This window comes from Aquarana catesbeiana, linkage group LG12 (genome assembly GCF_042186555.1).
Source record: "Aquarana catesbeiana isolate 2022-GZ linkage group LG12, ASM4218655v1, whole genome shotgun sequence".
In the NCBI taxonomy this organism is placed as follows: domain Eukaryota; kingdom Metazoa; phylum Chordata; class Amphibia; order Anura; family Ranidae; genus Aquarana; species Aquarana catesbeiana.
In genome coordinates, this window is record NC_133335.1 from 224,942,644 (window position 1) to 224,960,653 (window position 18,010).

Genomic DNA, 18,010 nt, shown 5'->3' on the forward strand with positions numbered 1-18,010 from the left:
TTTTTTACATCTGTTTTACCGATATCTTTGTGGTAGAATTAGAGGACATATGGCAGACCAGAATTAGCCTGGAAACTTTTTCACTTTAAAATGCATTTCTATATGGAGGAATTTTGATTTTATAATTATTAAGATTACATTGTGTATACATTGTATCATTGTCCATGTTGTATCGATAGATGTTTGGTTAGAGGAATGTGAACTTTTATCCTAAAGGGGTCCTCCATTTTTTATCTCTAACTGGGCATTGGTCTTATTACATTAGGGTTGCCTTATAGAATATCTAATATACAAATATCCACCAAAAGAAGAATCCTCGAATCTATATTAAAATAGTATGTGTGTAAAAAATGAGCCATGCAAAAAAAAAAAATCTGTTATATCCCAAAAAGACAACAAAATTCGGCTTTTAAAATTCTTACGATTTTCTTAAAAATTGGCCAATTGTGCCCCCCCCCCCCCAAGATATATGAGCTTTATATGTCAGCAAAAATCCCCCCCCCCCCCCAAAAAAAAAACGAGCACTAAACTGCATGCTAACTCCCTAAACATAAATGTCCCCTCTTCCCATCCCAGTACATATCTGCCCCCCTGCTGAGATCCCCTTCCCAGCAGGCAGCCTCCCCAACCCCCCAGCTCAAATCAACTCATTCCCCATATACCCCCTTCACATATCCACCCCCCCAAAACAAGATCCCCCTCCTAGTACAAATCCTCTGCCCCCCCCCCCCCCTCCAAATTTCCCCTCTGAGCAGAAATCCTCGCCCCCCTCCCAGCACAAATTTTCTCTAATCCCCCATCCTAGCACTAGCCCCAATCATCCCTGCCAGTACAAATCCCCCCCCAAAAAAATATTCCCCCCTAGCACAAATTCCCCATACCCCCCCCCCCCCCCACAACCACCATCATCACCATATTACGGTTTCTAGCACAAACCCCCCGAAATCCCCCATCCTTGCACAAATCTCCCCCCCCCAACATAAATCCCATCAAATCACCACTGCTAGCTCACCTCCCCAAATTTCCCCTACTAGAACAATTCTTATCCCCTGCCGCCCCCCAAATTCCCCCTCCCAACACAAATCCCCTCCCCCCATCCTCCTTGTGGTGACCCCCCCACCTCACATGATACCACAGTGCCCAGGGCAGCCACCCCTCCTGCCCACCCCTTGTCCCGGCCCTGACTGAAAGAGCTACAGATGGGAAAAGACTGTAGATGGGTGTTTGTTTCTCTCGTTTTGTTTTTTCCACCCCCCCACTATCATCATTTTGGCTGTCAGTGGAGACTCTTCTATTGACAGCCTGATACAGTATTTCTGCTAGTGTTCAGGGGATGATGGGAATCTTTTGTAATGAAGGATTGTTGAATAATTGAATATTATTGAATGTGTGGAAGTTTGCACCGGGTCTTGTCAGCATCCTAGTTATTTGTCAGGGTGGAGCAGGTGGGGTGTATGGATTTTACCTGATTAGACTGATAGCTAATTATTGATCAGAGGGGACTGAAAGAGCCATTCGATTTCTCGCTCAGACTGGAAATGATCTCCATTGAAGAGGAAGAAATTGCTACATGAAGACCGCTGATAGCCCTACATAGATCCACTTTACATTATTGGCTTCTTTATTTGCAATGAGAGAGAAGCTAATATACACTGCCTGACACCCTCACAAGCTTTGTTTCTCACCCCCGCTCGCCCCCACGTTGTTACATCATTACATCATGATTAAAGATGAGTGATATGGAGACATCATCATCTTAGGGAAATACATTGGAGTCAATGGGAAAGGTGAAATGAAGATGACTTACCACTTAAGGACCAGCCTCGTTTTGGATTTTAGGTGTTTACATGTTTTAAACAGGTTTTTTTGCTAGAAAATTACTTAGAACACCCAAACATTATATATTGTTTTTTTTCTAACACCCTAGAGAATAAAAATGGCGGTCATTGCAATACTTTTTTTCGCACCGTATTTGCGCAGCGGTCTTATAAGTGCACTTTTTTTTTGGAAAAAAATCACTTTTTTGAATAAAAAAATAAAGACAACAGTAAAGTTAGCCCAATTTTTTTTTATATTGTGAAAGATAACGTTACGCCAAGTAAATTGATACCCAACATGTCACGCTTCAAAATTGCGCCCGCTCGTGCAATGGCATCAAACTTTTACCCTTAAAAATCTCCAATGGCGATGTTTAAAAAATTCTACAGGTTGCATGTTTTGAGTTACAGAGGAGATCTAGGGCTAGAATTATTGCTCTCGCTCTACCGATCGCGGCGATACCTCACATGTGTGGTTTGACCACCGTTTACATATGCGGGCGCTACTCACAAATGCGTTCGCTTCTGCGCGCGAGCTCGTCGGGACGGAGCGCTTTAAACTTTTTTTTTTCTTATTTATTTTACTTTATTTATTTTTTCACTGTTTAAAAAAAAAAAAAAAATTGGATCACTTTTATTCCTATTACAAGGAATATAAACATCCCTTGTAATAGAAAAAAGCATGACAGGTCCTTTTAAATATGAGACCTGGGGTCAAAAAATCCTCAGATCTCATATTTGGACTTAAATGCAATTAAAAAAAAAAATTTGTCATTTGAAAAAATGACAACAAAAAAATGTGCCTTTAAGACGTATGGGCGGAGCTGACGTTATGACGTCGCTTCCGCCCTCCTATGGTATGGAGACGGGTGGGGGCCATCTTAGCCTCACTCATCTCCATACCACAGACATGACAGGTCCCGATCGCCTCCTCCGATACCGACGGCTCCTGTGCGGCGAAGGGAGCGGTGGGAGGGCACCTCTCCCGCCGCCGATAACGGTGATCTCGCAAATCCGCTGCAGAGACCACCATTATCGTAAACAGAACCGCCGGCCCTAAAGATGGATACCTCGGTTGTGGCAGCAGCTGCTGCCGTTACCGAGATATCCACCTTCAAACTGATGACGTATATATACAGTGGTCGGTCGGTAAGTGGTTAAGGGTATGGTTATCTTTAAAGGTCTCCTTAGGGTGACAGAAGCTTCTGGCTCAGTGTTCACTTTACAGCTTCACAGAATATGTCAGAGCTATATAAATGTATAATAATAATAGTGTGTGACTATGGTGGGGGCATTAGAGTGTAAGCTCTTCTGGTGCAGAAACTAATGTGACTGGCTCAGTGTTCTCTGTACAGCACTACAGTATAAGTCAGGACTATAGAAGTGTGTTATAATATTAATAATAGTACCTGTGGTGGAGAGATTAGAGTGTAAGCGTCTCTGATGCGGAGAGTGATGAAGTTGGGTCAGCGTTCCCTGTACAGCACTACAGAATATGTCAGAGCTATATAAATATATATTAACCACTTCAGCCCCGGAAGGATTTGCCCCCTTCCTGACCAGGCCATTTTTTGCGATACGGCACTGCGCCGCTTTAACTGACAATTGCGCGGTCGCGCGACGCTGTACCCAAGCAAAATTGACATCCTTTTTTACCCACAAATAGAGCTTTCTGTTGGTGGTATTTGATCACCTCTGCGGTTTTTATTTTTTGCAATATAAACAAAAGAAGACCAGCATTTAAAAAAAAAAAAATTTTTTTACTTTCTGCTATAATACATATCCAAAAAAAAAAATATTAAAAAAATGTATTCATCAGTTTAGGCCGATATATATTCTTCTACATATTTTTGGTAAAAAAAAAAAATCGCAATAGGCGTATATTGATTGGTTTGCGCAAAAGTTATCGCATCTAAAATCTATTGGATAGATTTAGGGACTTTAATTTTTTATTGTTTTTACTGGCAATGGCGGCATTCTGTGGTTTTTGGCGGGAATGCGACATTGCAGCGGACAAATCTGACCCCAAATGACACTATTTGGGGACCAGTGACATTATTACATTGATCAGTGCTATAAAAATGCACTGATCAGTGTAAAAATGACACTGGCAGGGAAGGGGTTAACAGTAGGGGGCGATCAAGAGGTTAAGTGTGTTCCCTAGGTGTGTTCCAACTGTAGGGGGGATGGGCTCACTGGGACATGACAGAGATCACTGTTCCCGATCACTGGGATTAGAAGATCTCTGACATGTCACTAGGCAGAACGGGGAATCGCCTTGTTTACATAGGCAGTTCCCCGTTCTGCCTCTCTTCACCGCGATCGTGGTTCGCCGGCTGACATCGAGTCTGCGGGACCCGCGGGCACGCTCCCGCGGCGCGCGCCTGCTATACTCCTCGCACGGACCGACATACAGGTACGTTGATTCACACAGGAGAGCCGGCCTGCCGCAGTTAATCTGCGTGAGCTCGTTGGCTAGTGGTTAATAATGTGTACATGTGGTGGGGAGATTAGAGGGTAAATTTTGTTTATTTAAAAATTATACAAACATGCAACTTATTAATGGAAACAAAAAATGAATAATAACTAAACAATAATAATATAATAATAACTAAATAAAAAACAAACATGCTTACATCAGCAGGTAAAGAAAGCAGCTTACAGCCAAGATAACATAGAAAGAAACCTATTTAAATGACAACAAAAAAGAGACTACAAACCCCGAACCTCAACTCAAACACAATCCAGGCTAAGAAACATTTTGAGATTTAACCGCCATCAGGATGCTTTAGATACACGCTTCTTAGCTTGCTCACCCCCCTCCCTACTCGGAGACCCTACACGTTTTAATATCCTCTGCGATTCTTCCTCCATAGAAGTTTTGGACTTCTCAGCAGATGAACCCTCACCCCCCACTTCAGAATACACCTCAAACGTATTTGATTCTTCCACCCTCACCGATTCCAACCTCCCCATTAACCCCTCTCCCCACATCATTCACCCCATCTTCCACATCATTCAATCCGACTTCCACATCTTTCACCCCTTTCCCCACATTATTATCCCCAACTTCCATATCTTTCACCCCGACTTCCACATCATTCATCTTGTATTCTGCACCAGCCACTCTCATTCCTTTACCACCCCCCCCCCCCCCAACTATCATTCAATCCATCACCCACTCCACCCCTCGGTGTCTGCTGACCTCCAGCCACACTTCTACCACGCCGAGGAAGATGGGTTGGCACAACCATACACGCTGGTCCATCGCCCTCCACTACTTTAGGATAAACAACAGGTGCAAACACAGACTTGACAACCACACTTTCTGACACTGACTGGGGAACCACATATTGGGGGGACACTGACACCACAGACGGCCTCACAGAAACAGATTCTGACGGGACAGAGACACTAGGATCCCCTGACACAACCTCCGCCAACCCAGACTCTTCTCTATCCAGATGGAAGAATTCCTCTACTAACTCAGGCTTATTGTGCAAAGTCTCAGGGCACTGGCTATAAGGGTGATCAATTTTATCACACAAGTTACATTTTAATGATCTTACAGTCCCTCGCCAGTTGCCCCAGTTCCTGATACAAAGAGCACTTCTGTTCTGGACAGGAAGAGGAGAAATAACCCTTGACTCCACATTTATGGCACAGCTTAGGTTGACCAGGGTAGAAGACGGTAATCCTATCTCTACCAATAAAGGCAGAGAAAGGCAAAAGCTGGACCACATTCTAAACCTCATTGACACCGACCACCCACCCGTCCAGATTCCTCTATTGTCCATAATCTTTTTTAGGGGGCATAAAAAGTATTACCAAACCTCCTCAACCAGACCCATAAATCCTTGGGGGAGTATAAACTCATTCCTTGTCAGGATAGTCACATTCTTTATCCAGGGCTGTCGTGAGATTACCTTGGGGACAAGCCCCTTCCAGTCTGGCTGGCCTCTAAATCTATGCTTATACCACTCCCAAAACAGATCCAGTGATTCTGGATGCATAAATGACAAATCATATTCATAGTAACCTGCCGGACTGATAAAAGCATAAATATCCTCCGCCTTAAATCCCATGGCTAGGATCCTATCCACAACCACCCTCTTGATAGGTGGAATACCTCCTCCTTCCCACCTGAGCTGTACCACATTCCTGCGTTTTAATGGAAGAAGGTGCGTTAGATCAAAGTCCCACAACTGGCTCCCTTCCACCAGCAGCATGGTATTGTCCTGACACAGCCTTAGCATAGTTCCTAACTGGAACAGATGACACATTAACTGGCTGCATAGGAACCTCTGAAATTAGGCTTGGCAAATTAACCAACACCTGATCCTCCCTCCTCCCCTCCAGCACAGCAGTCCTGCTCACCATAGTCCCAGAAGTACCATAATTACAAGCAGTCCCATTATCAAGTAATGTCCTCAGTTTAGAAAAAATACCAGCTGTTTCAGCGTTTATATGGCATTCCTGCTCTGCAGTCTTAATGTCCATGTGGGACTCCTCGCAGCCAGCAGAAACTTCTCTGTCTGGATACATGTCATCTCCTCCTGCATTCCCTGCTGATTGCAGGATTTCTGTAATGGTCTGCAGCAATTCGCCATTTTCTTCAACCTCCTCCTGAGATGACCCAGGCTGCTGGGGAGGGATGGGGGCAGATACTGACTCAGGCACGACAGATCCTGAGACAGGGGTAGTACTCGGGCCACCATGTGAAGCCATTTCCTTGCCCCCCATCCATACTGTCCCCGCTGCTCTGGCAACCACCCTCTGGCTGGTACTCACACAGGCACTCTCCTTCATCTGTTGGAATCTCTCTTCATTCTCATACTTTTCTCTGAACACACTGCTGCTTTCCTTCAGAGAGGCTGTGCAGAGATTTCTTTTTCCTGAAATCTGCTTTCAGGACAGCAAGCTTCTGTTCCTCCTTAATAATACGACAATGTATATTCACCACTCTATTCTGGAAGGCTAGTAAGGACTCCCCTTGCATAGGGACAAGCCCAGGATCCATTGCAGCTTGAGCACATGGTGTAGGCCTCAATGCCTCTGGAGGGCCTCCACATTCGTCTTCCCCCACCCGCTGCATGGTAGTTGGGGTAGAAACCTGCAGGGACAGGCCCAGGATTAATGTTTCTCCCAGAAAAAGCAGAGTGAGCCAGTAGCATCTTGCAGAACAGCACCACCTGGTGGAGAGACTGATGTACCTGGCTTAGTGTTCTCTGTACAGCACTACAGTATATGTCAGCGCTATAGAAGTGTATTATAATAATATTAGTGTGTGACTGTGGTGGGGACATTAGAATGTAAGCTCCTCTGGTGCAGAGACTTGATTTCATTGGCTCAGTAGTAGTCTCTGCACATCGCTACAGTATATGTCAGAGCTATAGGAGTGTGTTATAATAATAGTGTGTACCTGTGGTGGAGAGTTTAAAGTGTAAGCTTTTCTGGTGCGGAGAGTGATAAAGTTGGCTCGGCATTCCCTTTACAGCACTGCAGAATATGTCAGAGCTATATAAATATATGATAATAGTTTGTGACTGTGGTGGGGACATAGGTGTGCGCAGGGGGTGTGTCAAGTGTACATGGGCACACCCTAATCTCTCTGTGTGATGCCGATTGCCCCTACTACCCACCAGGCTTCCCCCAGTATTGCCTCCCTCCGCCGTGCTGCTGGCTTCAACTCCTTTTATCTCCACTCCCCTCATCTGCTGCGGGGGATGTTTCAGGATGGAGAGTGGGGGAAAGGGCTAGTCAATATGTAATTTACTGGCCCCTTTCTTTTATAAATGAACACAGTGAACACACTCACTCACTGTGTTCATTCATAACTGAAGCATAGTAAACTGGGTTTACTATGTTTCTGTTTGTAAATAAACAGGAAGTCACATAGCACAGAGCACTTCAAATTCATTCACTGTCCAGTAAAGCTGAGGCTGCAGAGTAAGGCATGTGTGTTTGCGCTTTGGAGTGCACATCCTAATGTAATAGGCTGTGCATGCCTATGGGTGGGAACATTAGAGTGTTAGCTCCTCTGGCACAGAGACCGATGTGACTGGCTCTGTGTTCTCTGCACAGCGTTACAGTACATGTCAGAGCTATAGAAGTGTGTTATAATAATAATAGTGTGTACCTGTGGTGGAGAGATTAGAGTGTAAGCTTCTCTGGTGCGGAGAGTGATAAAATTGGATAAGTGTTCCCTGTACAGCACTACAGAATATGTCAGCACTATATAAATATATATTATTAATAATGTGTGACTGTGGTGGGGACATTAGAGTGTAAGCTCCTCTGGCACAGAGACTGATGTGGCTGACTCAGTGTTCTCTGTACAGCTCTACAGTATATGTCAGTGCTATAGAACTGTGGCATAATAAAAATAATAGAGTGCGACTGTGGTGGTGTAAGCTCCTCTGGTGCAGAGACTTGATTTCATTGGCTCAGTGTTCTTTGCACAGCACTACAGTATATGTCAGAGCTATACTGTATAAATGTCTTATAATCATGATGGTGTGTACCTGGGGTGGGGACATTAGAGTGTAAGCTCTTCTGGCTCGGTGTTCTCTGTACAGCACTACAGTATATGTCAGAGCTATATCAATATATATTAATAATAGCGTGTGACTGTGGTGGCGACATTAGAGTGTAAGCTCCTCTGGCACAGAGACTGATGTGGCTGACTCAGTGTTCTCTGTACAGCACTACAGTATATGTCAGTGCTATAGAACTGTGGTATAATAATAATAATAGTGTGTGACCTGTGGTGGGGACATTAGAGCGTAAGCTCCTCTGGTGCAAAGACTTGATTTGATTGGCTCAGTGTTTTCTGCACATCACTACAGTTTATGTCAGAGCTATATTGTATAAGTGTCTTAAAATCATGATGGTGTGTACCTACGATGGGACATTAGAGTGTAAGCTCCTCTGGTGCAGGGACTGATCTGACTGGCTCCGTGTTCTCTGCACAGCGCTACAGTATATTTTAGAGCTATACTATATAAGTGTCTTATAATCATGATGGTGATGACATTAAAATGTAAGCTCCTCTGGCTCGGTGCTCTCTGTACAGCACTACCATATATGTCAGAGCTATAGGGGTGTGCTATAATAATAGTGTGTACCTGTGGTGGAGAGATTAGAGTGTAAGCTTCTCTGGTGCGGAGAGCGATAAAGTTGGCTCAGTGCTCCCTGTACAGCCCTACAGAATATGTCAGAGCTATATAAATATATAATAATAATAGCACGTGACTGTGGTGGGGACATTAGAGTGTAAGCTCCTCTAGCATAGAGACTGATGTGGCTGGCTCAGTGTTCTCTGTACAGCACTACGGTATATGTCAGTGCTATAGAACTGTGTTATAATAATAATAATAGCGTGTGACTGTGGTGGGGACATTAGAGTGTAAGCTCCTCTGGTGCAGAGACTTGGTTTCATTGGCTCAGTGTTCTCGCTACAGTATATGTCAGAGCTATACTGTCTAAGTGTGTTATAATCATGATAGTGTGTACCTGTGGTGGAGACATTAGAGTGTAAGCTCCTCTGGTGCAGAGACTGATGTGATTAGCTCAGTGTTCTCTGCAACAGCACTACGGTATATGTCAGAGCTATATAAAAAAATAATTGAAATAAATGATATTAAAATCAAATGAAAGCAATATTAGGAATAATTCCAGTCCATTATCACATGTTGCTGCATTATAATTAGCAATGTTGATGATGATTTGCTTTGGAGTGATCAGCCTCGGAGAACTGGGATTCCTTTGCCATCACTAGTGTGACCCCAGTGTGTGTGTGTGTGTGTGTGTGTGTATATATATATATATATATATATATATATATATATATATGTGTGTGTGTGTGTGTATATATATATATATATATATATATATATATATATATATATATATATGTGTGTGTGTGTATATATATATATGTGTGTGTGTGTGTGCAGCTGGGATCCCCCCCGTCCTCCCTGACACACATCGGTGGAGGGAGGTGTGAGAGGTTTTTTTTTTTTTTTGGCTGAACACATCTCGTGTGCTGCTTGGCTGGGCATTGTACACGGGCTGATGTGGTCATCCATCCAGGGTCTGTGGTGCTGATGCTGCGGATGTTGCAGGACTGATGCTCTGATCCCTCCACCTGATCCAACCTGCTCACACACTGCTTGACTGTACCATGTCCGATAACGAGACTAGCTTTGACGATGCCTCTTGTCTGTCCCCCCAGAGCCCCGGCTCGCCGTCACCCACCAAGAAACAGAACAAGGAGACCATCATCACGGTGAGTACCTTGTTACTATGACGATGTGCCATCGCTGGCATCGACTCTCATCGGCAGCCAACATGGCTCTCCGCAGCTTCTTCCTCCACTACAAGTTACTATTAAAAAAAAAAAAAAAAAAAATGGATGTCAGGGAATCGTTCCATTGATGATGTGTGTATTCCTTTAATTAGAGGGTGAGAAGAAGAGGATGAGGATGGGGGGCGCAAAAATTACATCGTTGTGGGAGAATTAAATTATCACTAAGGTAGATACAGTATCCAGGTAACCAGAGGTGATGGGAGAATGGGGGGGCTGTGCAGAGAGCGGGGACTCTTCTTATTAGGGGAGTGCGAGGAAGATGATCAGAATGAATTCAACAGATATAAAAAAAGATACATTGTATTTATCTGTATTGAAAAAAAAAAATAGGAAATATATACATTGTATCTACCTGTATATAAATAACTCAGGACATATATAATTATATATGATATATCTACCTGTAAATAAACAACTGAAGACATATATAATATATTCATTGTATCTCTGTTTATAAGTAACTCAGGACATATATAATATATACATTGTATCTATCTGTATATAACAAGCACAGGATATCTATCTATCTATCTATCTATCTATCTATCTATCTATCTATCTATCTATCTATCTATCTATCTATCTATCTATCTATCTATCTATCTATCTATCTATCTATCTATCTATCTATCTATCTATCTATCTATATTAGAGAGAGATTATATATATAGTGTATCTGTATATAAAAAAGCAGGACATATATAATATATACATTGTATCTATCTGTATACAACAAGCACATGATATATATATTTCTTTTTATATATCCTGTGCTTGTTGTATACAGATAGATACAATGTGTATTAATTATATGTATATATTATATTTTTTTCTTTATATATATATATATATATATATATATAATATATATATATATATATATATATATATATATATATGTGTGTGTGTGTGTATATGTACAGTGTATCTGTATATAAAAAAACCCCAGAACATATATAATATATACAGTGTAACTATCTGTATATAAACCACACAGAGGACATATATAAATATATACATTGTATCCAACTGTATATAAAAAGCACAAGACATATATAAATATATACAGTGTATTTATCTGTATATAAGTAACTCAGGACATATACAATGTATACAGTAGTATCTCTCTGTATATGAAAAGCACAGGACATATATAATGTATACATTGTATCTATCTGTATTAAATAATGCAGGACATATATATATATATATATATATATATATATATATATATATATATATATATATATATATATATATATATAGGCAGTATGTATACATGGTGTGTACGTTGACATCCTGTGAGATTTCCTCCCCTCCTCCATACTGCGGAGCTCCGTCTCCAGAATTGGTGTCTTTGGGTCCCTTCCAGTCCTCTGCCCCAGTTATATAATGAAATGGGAAGGATTGTTTTCATATTGTTACATTTCCTGTAGGGGTGGAAATGTCTGTTTAACGATTGCTCCGGATACATTTAGACTTTTATTATTATTATTATTTGCTGTTTCAGTTTTTTCCTGAGCGATGCCATAAAAGAAAAAGTGATTGTTGATGTTGCAGGAGGTGTCTGTGTTCTGCACTGTGCACAGGATGTGTATAGGGATCAGAGGGGGTAGGGAGCAGTGACAGGAGCGCGGTGCAGAATCAGCTGAATTTTATTGGTTGTCACTGCGATTCTGTACTGCAGATTGGGGGGTATACCCCCCCTTCCCCGAGTAGCGTGGTCTGGGACGGTATACACACTTCTGTATTTAGAAGCCCAAACTGAAATGTCATCTATTGGTGCTGCCCCCCCCCCATGGGGCCATTACCAAGCTAACCTATAGTGTCTCACTTCTCCTGCTGCATATTTTGTATTATAAAATACATTGAAAGGCGAGGAGTCAGGAATTCAGTGCAATCTAATTGATGGATGTAGGAGGTCAGCGGATCGTTGAGTCTCTTCATTCAGTTTTGGGTGGACTGACTCCACAGTAATAGTGACCGCATTACAGCAAACTCTTCTTTTTTTATTGCTGCACCAATTCCTGCATCATAATGATAATAGCACCGTTTTTTCATAGCTACTTCAATGGAGCTGAGATGGTAGTCTATTCTGTATTAGGTGGGGGGGCTCCAATGCCCTGACCCCCCACCCAACGTATTCTGCTGGATTTACAGCCACTGCTGGCCTCACTTTCTGCAACATCACCACCAAGGAGTGATCCACTGCCATGGTGGAGACCATGAATGGATTATGCATTCTTTTAGGGCTGCAGTCCTACTATCCCCCCCCCCCCCCATCCTCATCACCTGCCCTTCATGCCACCACATCCATACCACCTGAATCCCATGTATCCCCGACCTCCTCACCTGCCCCACCCCATATAACTCCATTCTCATCACCTGCCCCTTATTCCACCCCACTTTTATCACTTGCCCCTCATGTCACCCCATCTTCAGCACCTGCCCCTTCCTCATGTCACCCCATCTTCACCACCTGTCCATCCCTCATGTCACCCCATCTTCACCACCTTGCCCCTCATGTCACCCCATCTTCACCACCTGCCCATCCCTCATGTCACCCTATCTTCACCACCTGCCCCTCCCTCATGTCACCCCATCTTCACCACCTGCCCATCCCTCATGTCACCCCATTTTCACCACCTGCCTCTCACTCATGTCACCCCATCTTCACCACCTGCCCATCCCTCATGTCACCCCATTTTCACCACCTGCCTCTCACTCATGTCACCCCATCTTCACCACCTGCCCCTCCCTCATGTCACCCCATCTTGACCACCTGCCCCTCCCTCATGTCACCCCATCTTCACCACCTGCCCCTCCCTCATGTCACCCCATCTTCACCACCTGCCCATCCCTCATGTCACCCCATCTTCACCACCTGCCCATCCCTCGTATCACGCCATCTTCACCACCTGCCCATCCCTCATGTCACCCCATCTTCACCACCTGCCCATCCCTCGTGTCACCCCATCTTCACCACCTGCCCCTCCCACATGTCACCCCATCTTCACCACCTGCCCCTCCCTCATGTCACCCCATCTTCACCACCTGCCCATCCCTCATGTCACCCCATCTTCATCACCTGCCTCTCACTCATGTCACCCCATCTTCACCACCTGCCCCTCCCTCATGTCACCCCATCTTCACCTCCTGCCTCTCACTCATGTCACCCCATCTTCACCACCTGCCCCTCCCTCATGTCACCCCATCTTCAGTACCTGCTTCTCACTCATGTCACCCCATCTTCACCACCTGCCCCTCCCTCATGGCACCCCATCCTCACTACTACCCATCATGTCAACCCATCTTCGCCACCCACCCCCACCATATTATCTCATCCTCATCACCTGCCCCCCCCCATGCTACCCTATCCTCACTACTGCCCTCCATATCACCTTATCCTCTATGTCCCTTTCATATCATCCCAGCCTCATCAAATTTCCCCTTTGTCACCCTATCCTCGCCACCTGCCCCTCATGTCACCCCATACTCACCACCTGTCCCCATGTCACTTCATTTCATCACCTACCTCCCATGCGCCCCCCCCCCCCCCTCCCATATCACCTCCATGTTTCTCTCATCTGGCCCCCCCCCCCATGTGAACCCTCATGCGCCCTCCTTGCCTCCTCCAAGTTTCTTTTAATCTGCCCCCCATGTCACCCCCATCTACTCCTTGTCTCACCCCTCTCTGCACTATGTGTGTCCTCTATATCACCCCCATCTGCCGCTTATGTTCCCGTTGGCGGTGCAGGCAGTGTGCCCTCCTCTGGGTGTACTGAGGCGGATGTGGGTTGCACATTGCGGTCACTGAGCTGGAATTCCTCGGAGCTCTTGTATCATATTATGTAATCTCTGGATCTGCGATGAGTCAGGAGGGGAGAGCTCTGACCAGCAGACTGCCTGCAATAAGAACTGTCTGTCATGACAACCAATCAGATTCCATCTGCAATTTTCTAGTTCATCTTTGGCTGCTGAGAAGAGTAACACTGACAGTTACAGAATAAAATGGCGGTCGTTGCAATACATTATGTCACACCGTATTTGCACAGCGGTCTTACAAACGCAATTTTTGGGGGAAAAATACACTTTTTTTTTTTTTAATAAAATAAGAAAACAGTAAAGTTAGCCCAATTTGTTTATATATTGTGAAAGATAATGTTACACCAAGTAAATTGATAATCAACATATCACGCTTCAAAATTGCGCCCGCTCATGGAACGGCGACAAACTTCGACCCTTAAAAATCTCCATAGGTGACGTTTAAAAAATTCTACAGGTTATCAGTTTTGAGTTACAGAGGAGGTCTAGGGCTAGAATTATTGCTCTCACTCCAACGATCGCGGCAATACCTCACATGTGTGGTTTGAACACCGTTTTCATATGTGGGCGCAACTTACATATGCGTTCGTTTCTGCGTGCGAGCTCGGCGGGACGGGGCGCTTTAAATTTTTTTGATATAGATATATATATATCTATATATAGATATAGATATATATATATATCTATAGATAGATATATATAGATACTGTATATATATATATATATATATATCTATCTATCTATAGATATAGAGATATATCTATAGATATATAGATATGTACATATCTATATATCTATAGATATATGAGAGAGAGAGAGATAGCTATATATATTTTATTTATTTATTTTCATTTTAAATGCAATTAAAAAAAATGTCTTTTTCTTCAATAAAAAAAAATTCCCCTTTAAGACCATTGGGCGGAAGTGACGTTTGACATCGCTTCCGTCATCCAATGATATGGAGCCAAGCGGGGGGGCCATCTTTCTCTCACTCGGCTCCATGCTACTCAGGGAAAGGATCGGAGCGGCGGAAGGGGGGGAGGCACCTCTCCCGCCGCCGATAAAAGTGATCTCTCGGCGAATCCGCCGAAGGGACCACTTTTATCTGAAAGCAGACCGCCCGCTGTTTAAAACGATACCAGGGTTAGCTATCTGCTGCCATAACAACGGCATTCCACGTTAAATAGCCGCCGTATGATGATGGCGGGCGGTCCGCAAGTCGTTAAACCTAAAACCAAACATGTAATATATTGCAGCTTACCAATCATTCGATGTGGTGACTGCATTTGTTTTCTTTTTTTTTTTTTTAGGCTTTTTCCACCTGGTGACCAGGCCAGTAACACACCTCCTGTATTAGTGATGCACTACTCTGGAGGAATGAGCACAGGGGGCACAGCAGACATCAGCATTGTCAGTCTTGAGGGGAGGGGAGTGTTAGATGTACAAGTAGATTTAAATACACTAATAAATTGAAGCCAATTTCATAAGCAGTTACAGCAAACCTTTTTTTTTCCTTTTGGTTTTACATTAATAAATAAAATCTGATCATTTTAATCACCCCTGCCAGTGGTAAATGGTTTGTCTCATCCATGTAAACTGATACATTCTGCTGAAGGGCTTGTGCTTTTGAAAAACAACACTTGCTGGCTGGATCACCAGGTGAAAATAGAAGAAAGAAAGCCGAATGCAACCACCACATCTAAGAAATGGTAAGCTGCAATAGAACGTTTGCTTTTGGGTTTAATACCCCTTTAAAGAGCCGCCTTGTATCGGCGGCCAACCTCGGAGCCCACTGTGTAGATTCAGACCTCCCGCCGCTTCCTGAGTCCCAGCAATCTTCCAGTTGCTGGTCTGTGAGCGCTCACGGGCCTGTATGTAATCATAAGAACATCTCCTGCTGCTGGACTGATGAAGCGACTGTGAGCAAGATCTGTAAGTACAGCCAGGGACGGCTCCAAGGCTGCAGATAACAATAGACAGGGGCTTATTGATGACACGTGCCTGATGGTGGAAATAATGCAGAAAAACTCGTTTGGCAGATCTCATTGTCGACATTTTATTCTTTTACTTTTTTTTTTATAGCCACTTTGCGCATGACTTACTCTACCCTAGGGCCCCATTCACACCTGGAGGTCTTGTATACATGCGCAAAAGCAATGCGTGACAAAACGCGGTGCCATTCATTGGTAATGGCACCCGAAAGGCAGCAAGCAGATGCACATTTTTATAAGCGCAAAAAAAAAAAAAACTCTACAAATGCGTCAAAAAAGGTGCAAAGGCCCAGAAAGCTTCATGAGCTGCTTTGCCATAGGTGGGGCAGCCCAATTGAAATGAATGGGTTGTCCCATGCCCATTGCGTGAAAACGCGCGCAAAATACGCTACCCAATGCACATGTCGTGCTTGCAGTGCCATTCATTGTTAACAGCACCCCAAGCGTGGCAACCAGAGGCACCTTTTTATGAGTGCCAAAAAAAAAACCACTTGACAAATGTGTCAAAACGCGTAAAGCTTGATGCCCAAGAAGCTACTTGAGCTACTTTTGGCAAATTTGTCATGGGTAGGGCAGCCCATTAAAATGGGTTGTCCCATGCCCATTGCGTGAAAACGCGCACAAAATACGCGTGTTGTGCTTGCGGTGGCATCAGTTGTTAATGGCACCCCAAATGTAGCAAGCAGATGCACGTTTTTATAAGCGCAAAAAAAGAATACTCTACAAATGCGTCAAAAAGGCGCAAAACTCAATGCCCAGAAAGCTACATGAGCTACTTCAGCATGGGTAGGGCAGCCCATTGAAATGACCATTACCCCAGGCATGTTGCGTAAAAATGTGCACAAAATGCTCAAAAGCTACCTGAGCTACTTTGGCGCGTTTGTCATGGGTATGGCAGCCCAATTGAAATGAATGGGCTACTCAATGCACATGTCGTGCTTGCAGTGCCATTCATTGTTAATGGCACCGCAAACGCGGCAAGCAGAGGCACGTTTTTATGAGCGCAAAAAAAAAACAAAAAACTCTACAAATGTGTCAAAAAGGCGCAAATGCCCAGAAAGCTACATGAGCTACTTCGGCATGGGTAGGGCATCCCATTGAAATGAATGGGTTACCCCAGGCATGTTGCGTTAGAATGGGCACAAAACGCTCAAAAAGCTACCTGAGCTAGTTTGGCGCGTTTTGTCATGGGTAGGGCAGCCCAATTGAAATGAATGGGCTACCCAATGCACATGTCATGCTTGCACTGCCATTCATTGTTAATGGCACCCTAAACGCGGCAAGCAGAGGCACGTTTTTATGAGCGCAAAAAAAAAAAACACTCGACAAATGTGTCAAAACGTGTAAAGCTTGATGCCCAAAAAGCTACTTGAGCTACTTTGCCAAATTTGTCATGGGTAAGGCAGCCCATTAAAATGAATGGGTTGTCCCATGCACATTGCGTGAAAACGCACACAAAATCCGCGTCTTGTGCTTGCCCTCCATTGTTAAAGGCACCCCAAACTCAGCAAGCAGATGCACATTTTTATAAGCGCAAAAAAAAAACTCTACAAATGCGTCAAAATGGCGCAAATGCCCAGAAAGATTCATGAGCTACTTCACCATGGGTAGGGCAGCCCAATTGAAATGAATGGGCTACCCAATGCACATGTCGTGCTTGCAGTGCCATTCATTGTTAATGGCACCCCAAACGCGGCAAGAAGAGGCACGTTTTTATGAGCGCCAAAAAAAACACTCGACAAATGTGTCAAAGCACATAAAGCTTGATGCCCAAAAACCTACCTGAGCTACTTTGGTGCGTTTTGTCATGGGTAGGGCAGCCCAATTGAAATGAATGGGCTTCCCAATGCACATGTCCTGCTTGCAGTGCCTTTCATTGTTAATGGCACCGCAAAAGCGACAAGCAGAGGCACATTTTTATGAGCGCAAAAAAAAAAACTTGACAAACGTGTCAAAACGCGTAAAGCATGATGCCCAAGAAGCTACTTGAGCTACTTTGGCAAGTT

The 18,010-nt window shown here is 43.9% G+C and overlaps 1 protein-coding gene across 3 annotated transcripts in view; it reads left to right on the forward strand.

Moving 5' to 3' along the window:
* GAS7 (growth arrest specific 7) overlaps nt 1–18,010 on the forward strand; it is a 156,173-nt gene that overhangs the window by 78,139 nt on the left and 60,024 nt on the right. For all 3 annotated transcript variants that reach the window (XM_073606787.1, XM_073606786.1, XM_073606785.1), the window contains exon 5: nt 10,054–10,107. In XM_073606787.1, coding sequence (XP_073462888.1) covers nt 10,054–10,107 — 54 coding nt within the window. The remainder of the gene's footprint in view (nt 1–10,053; nt 10,108–18,010) is intronic.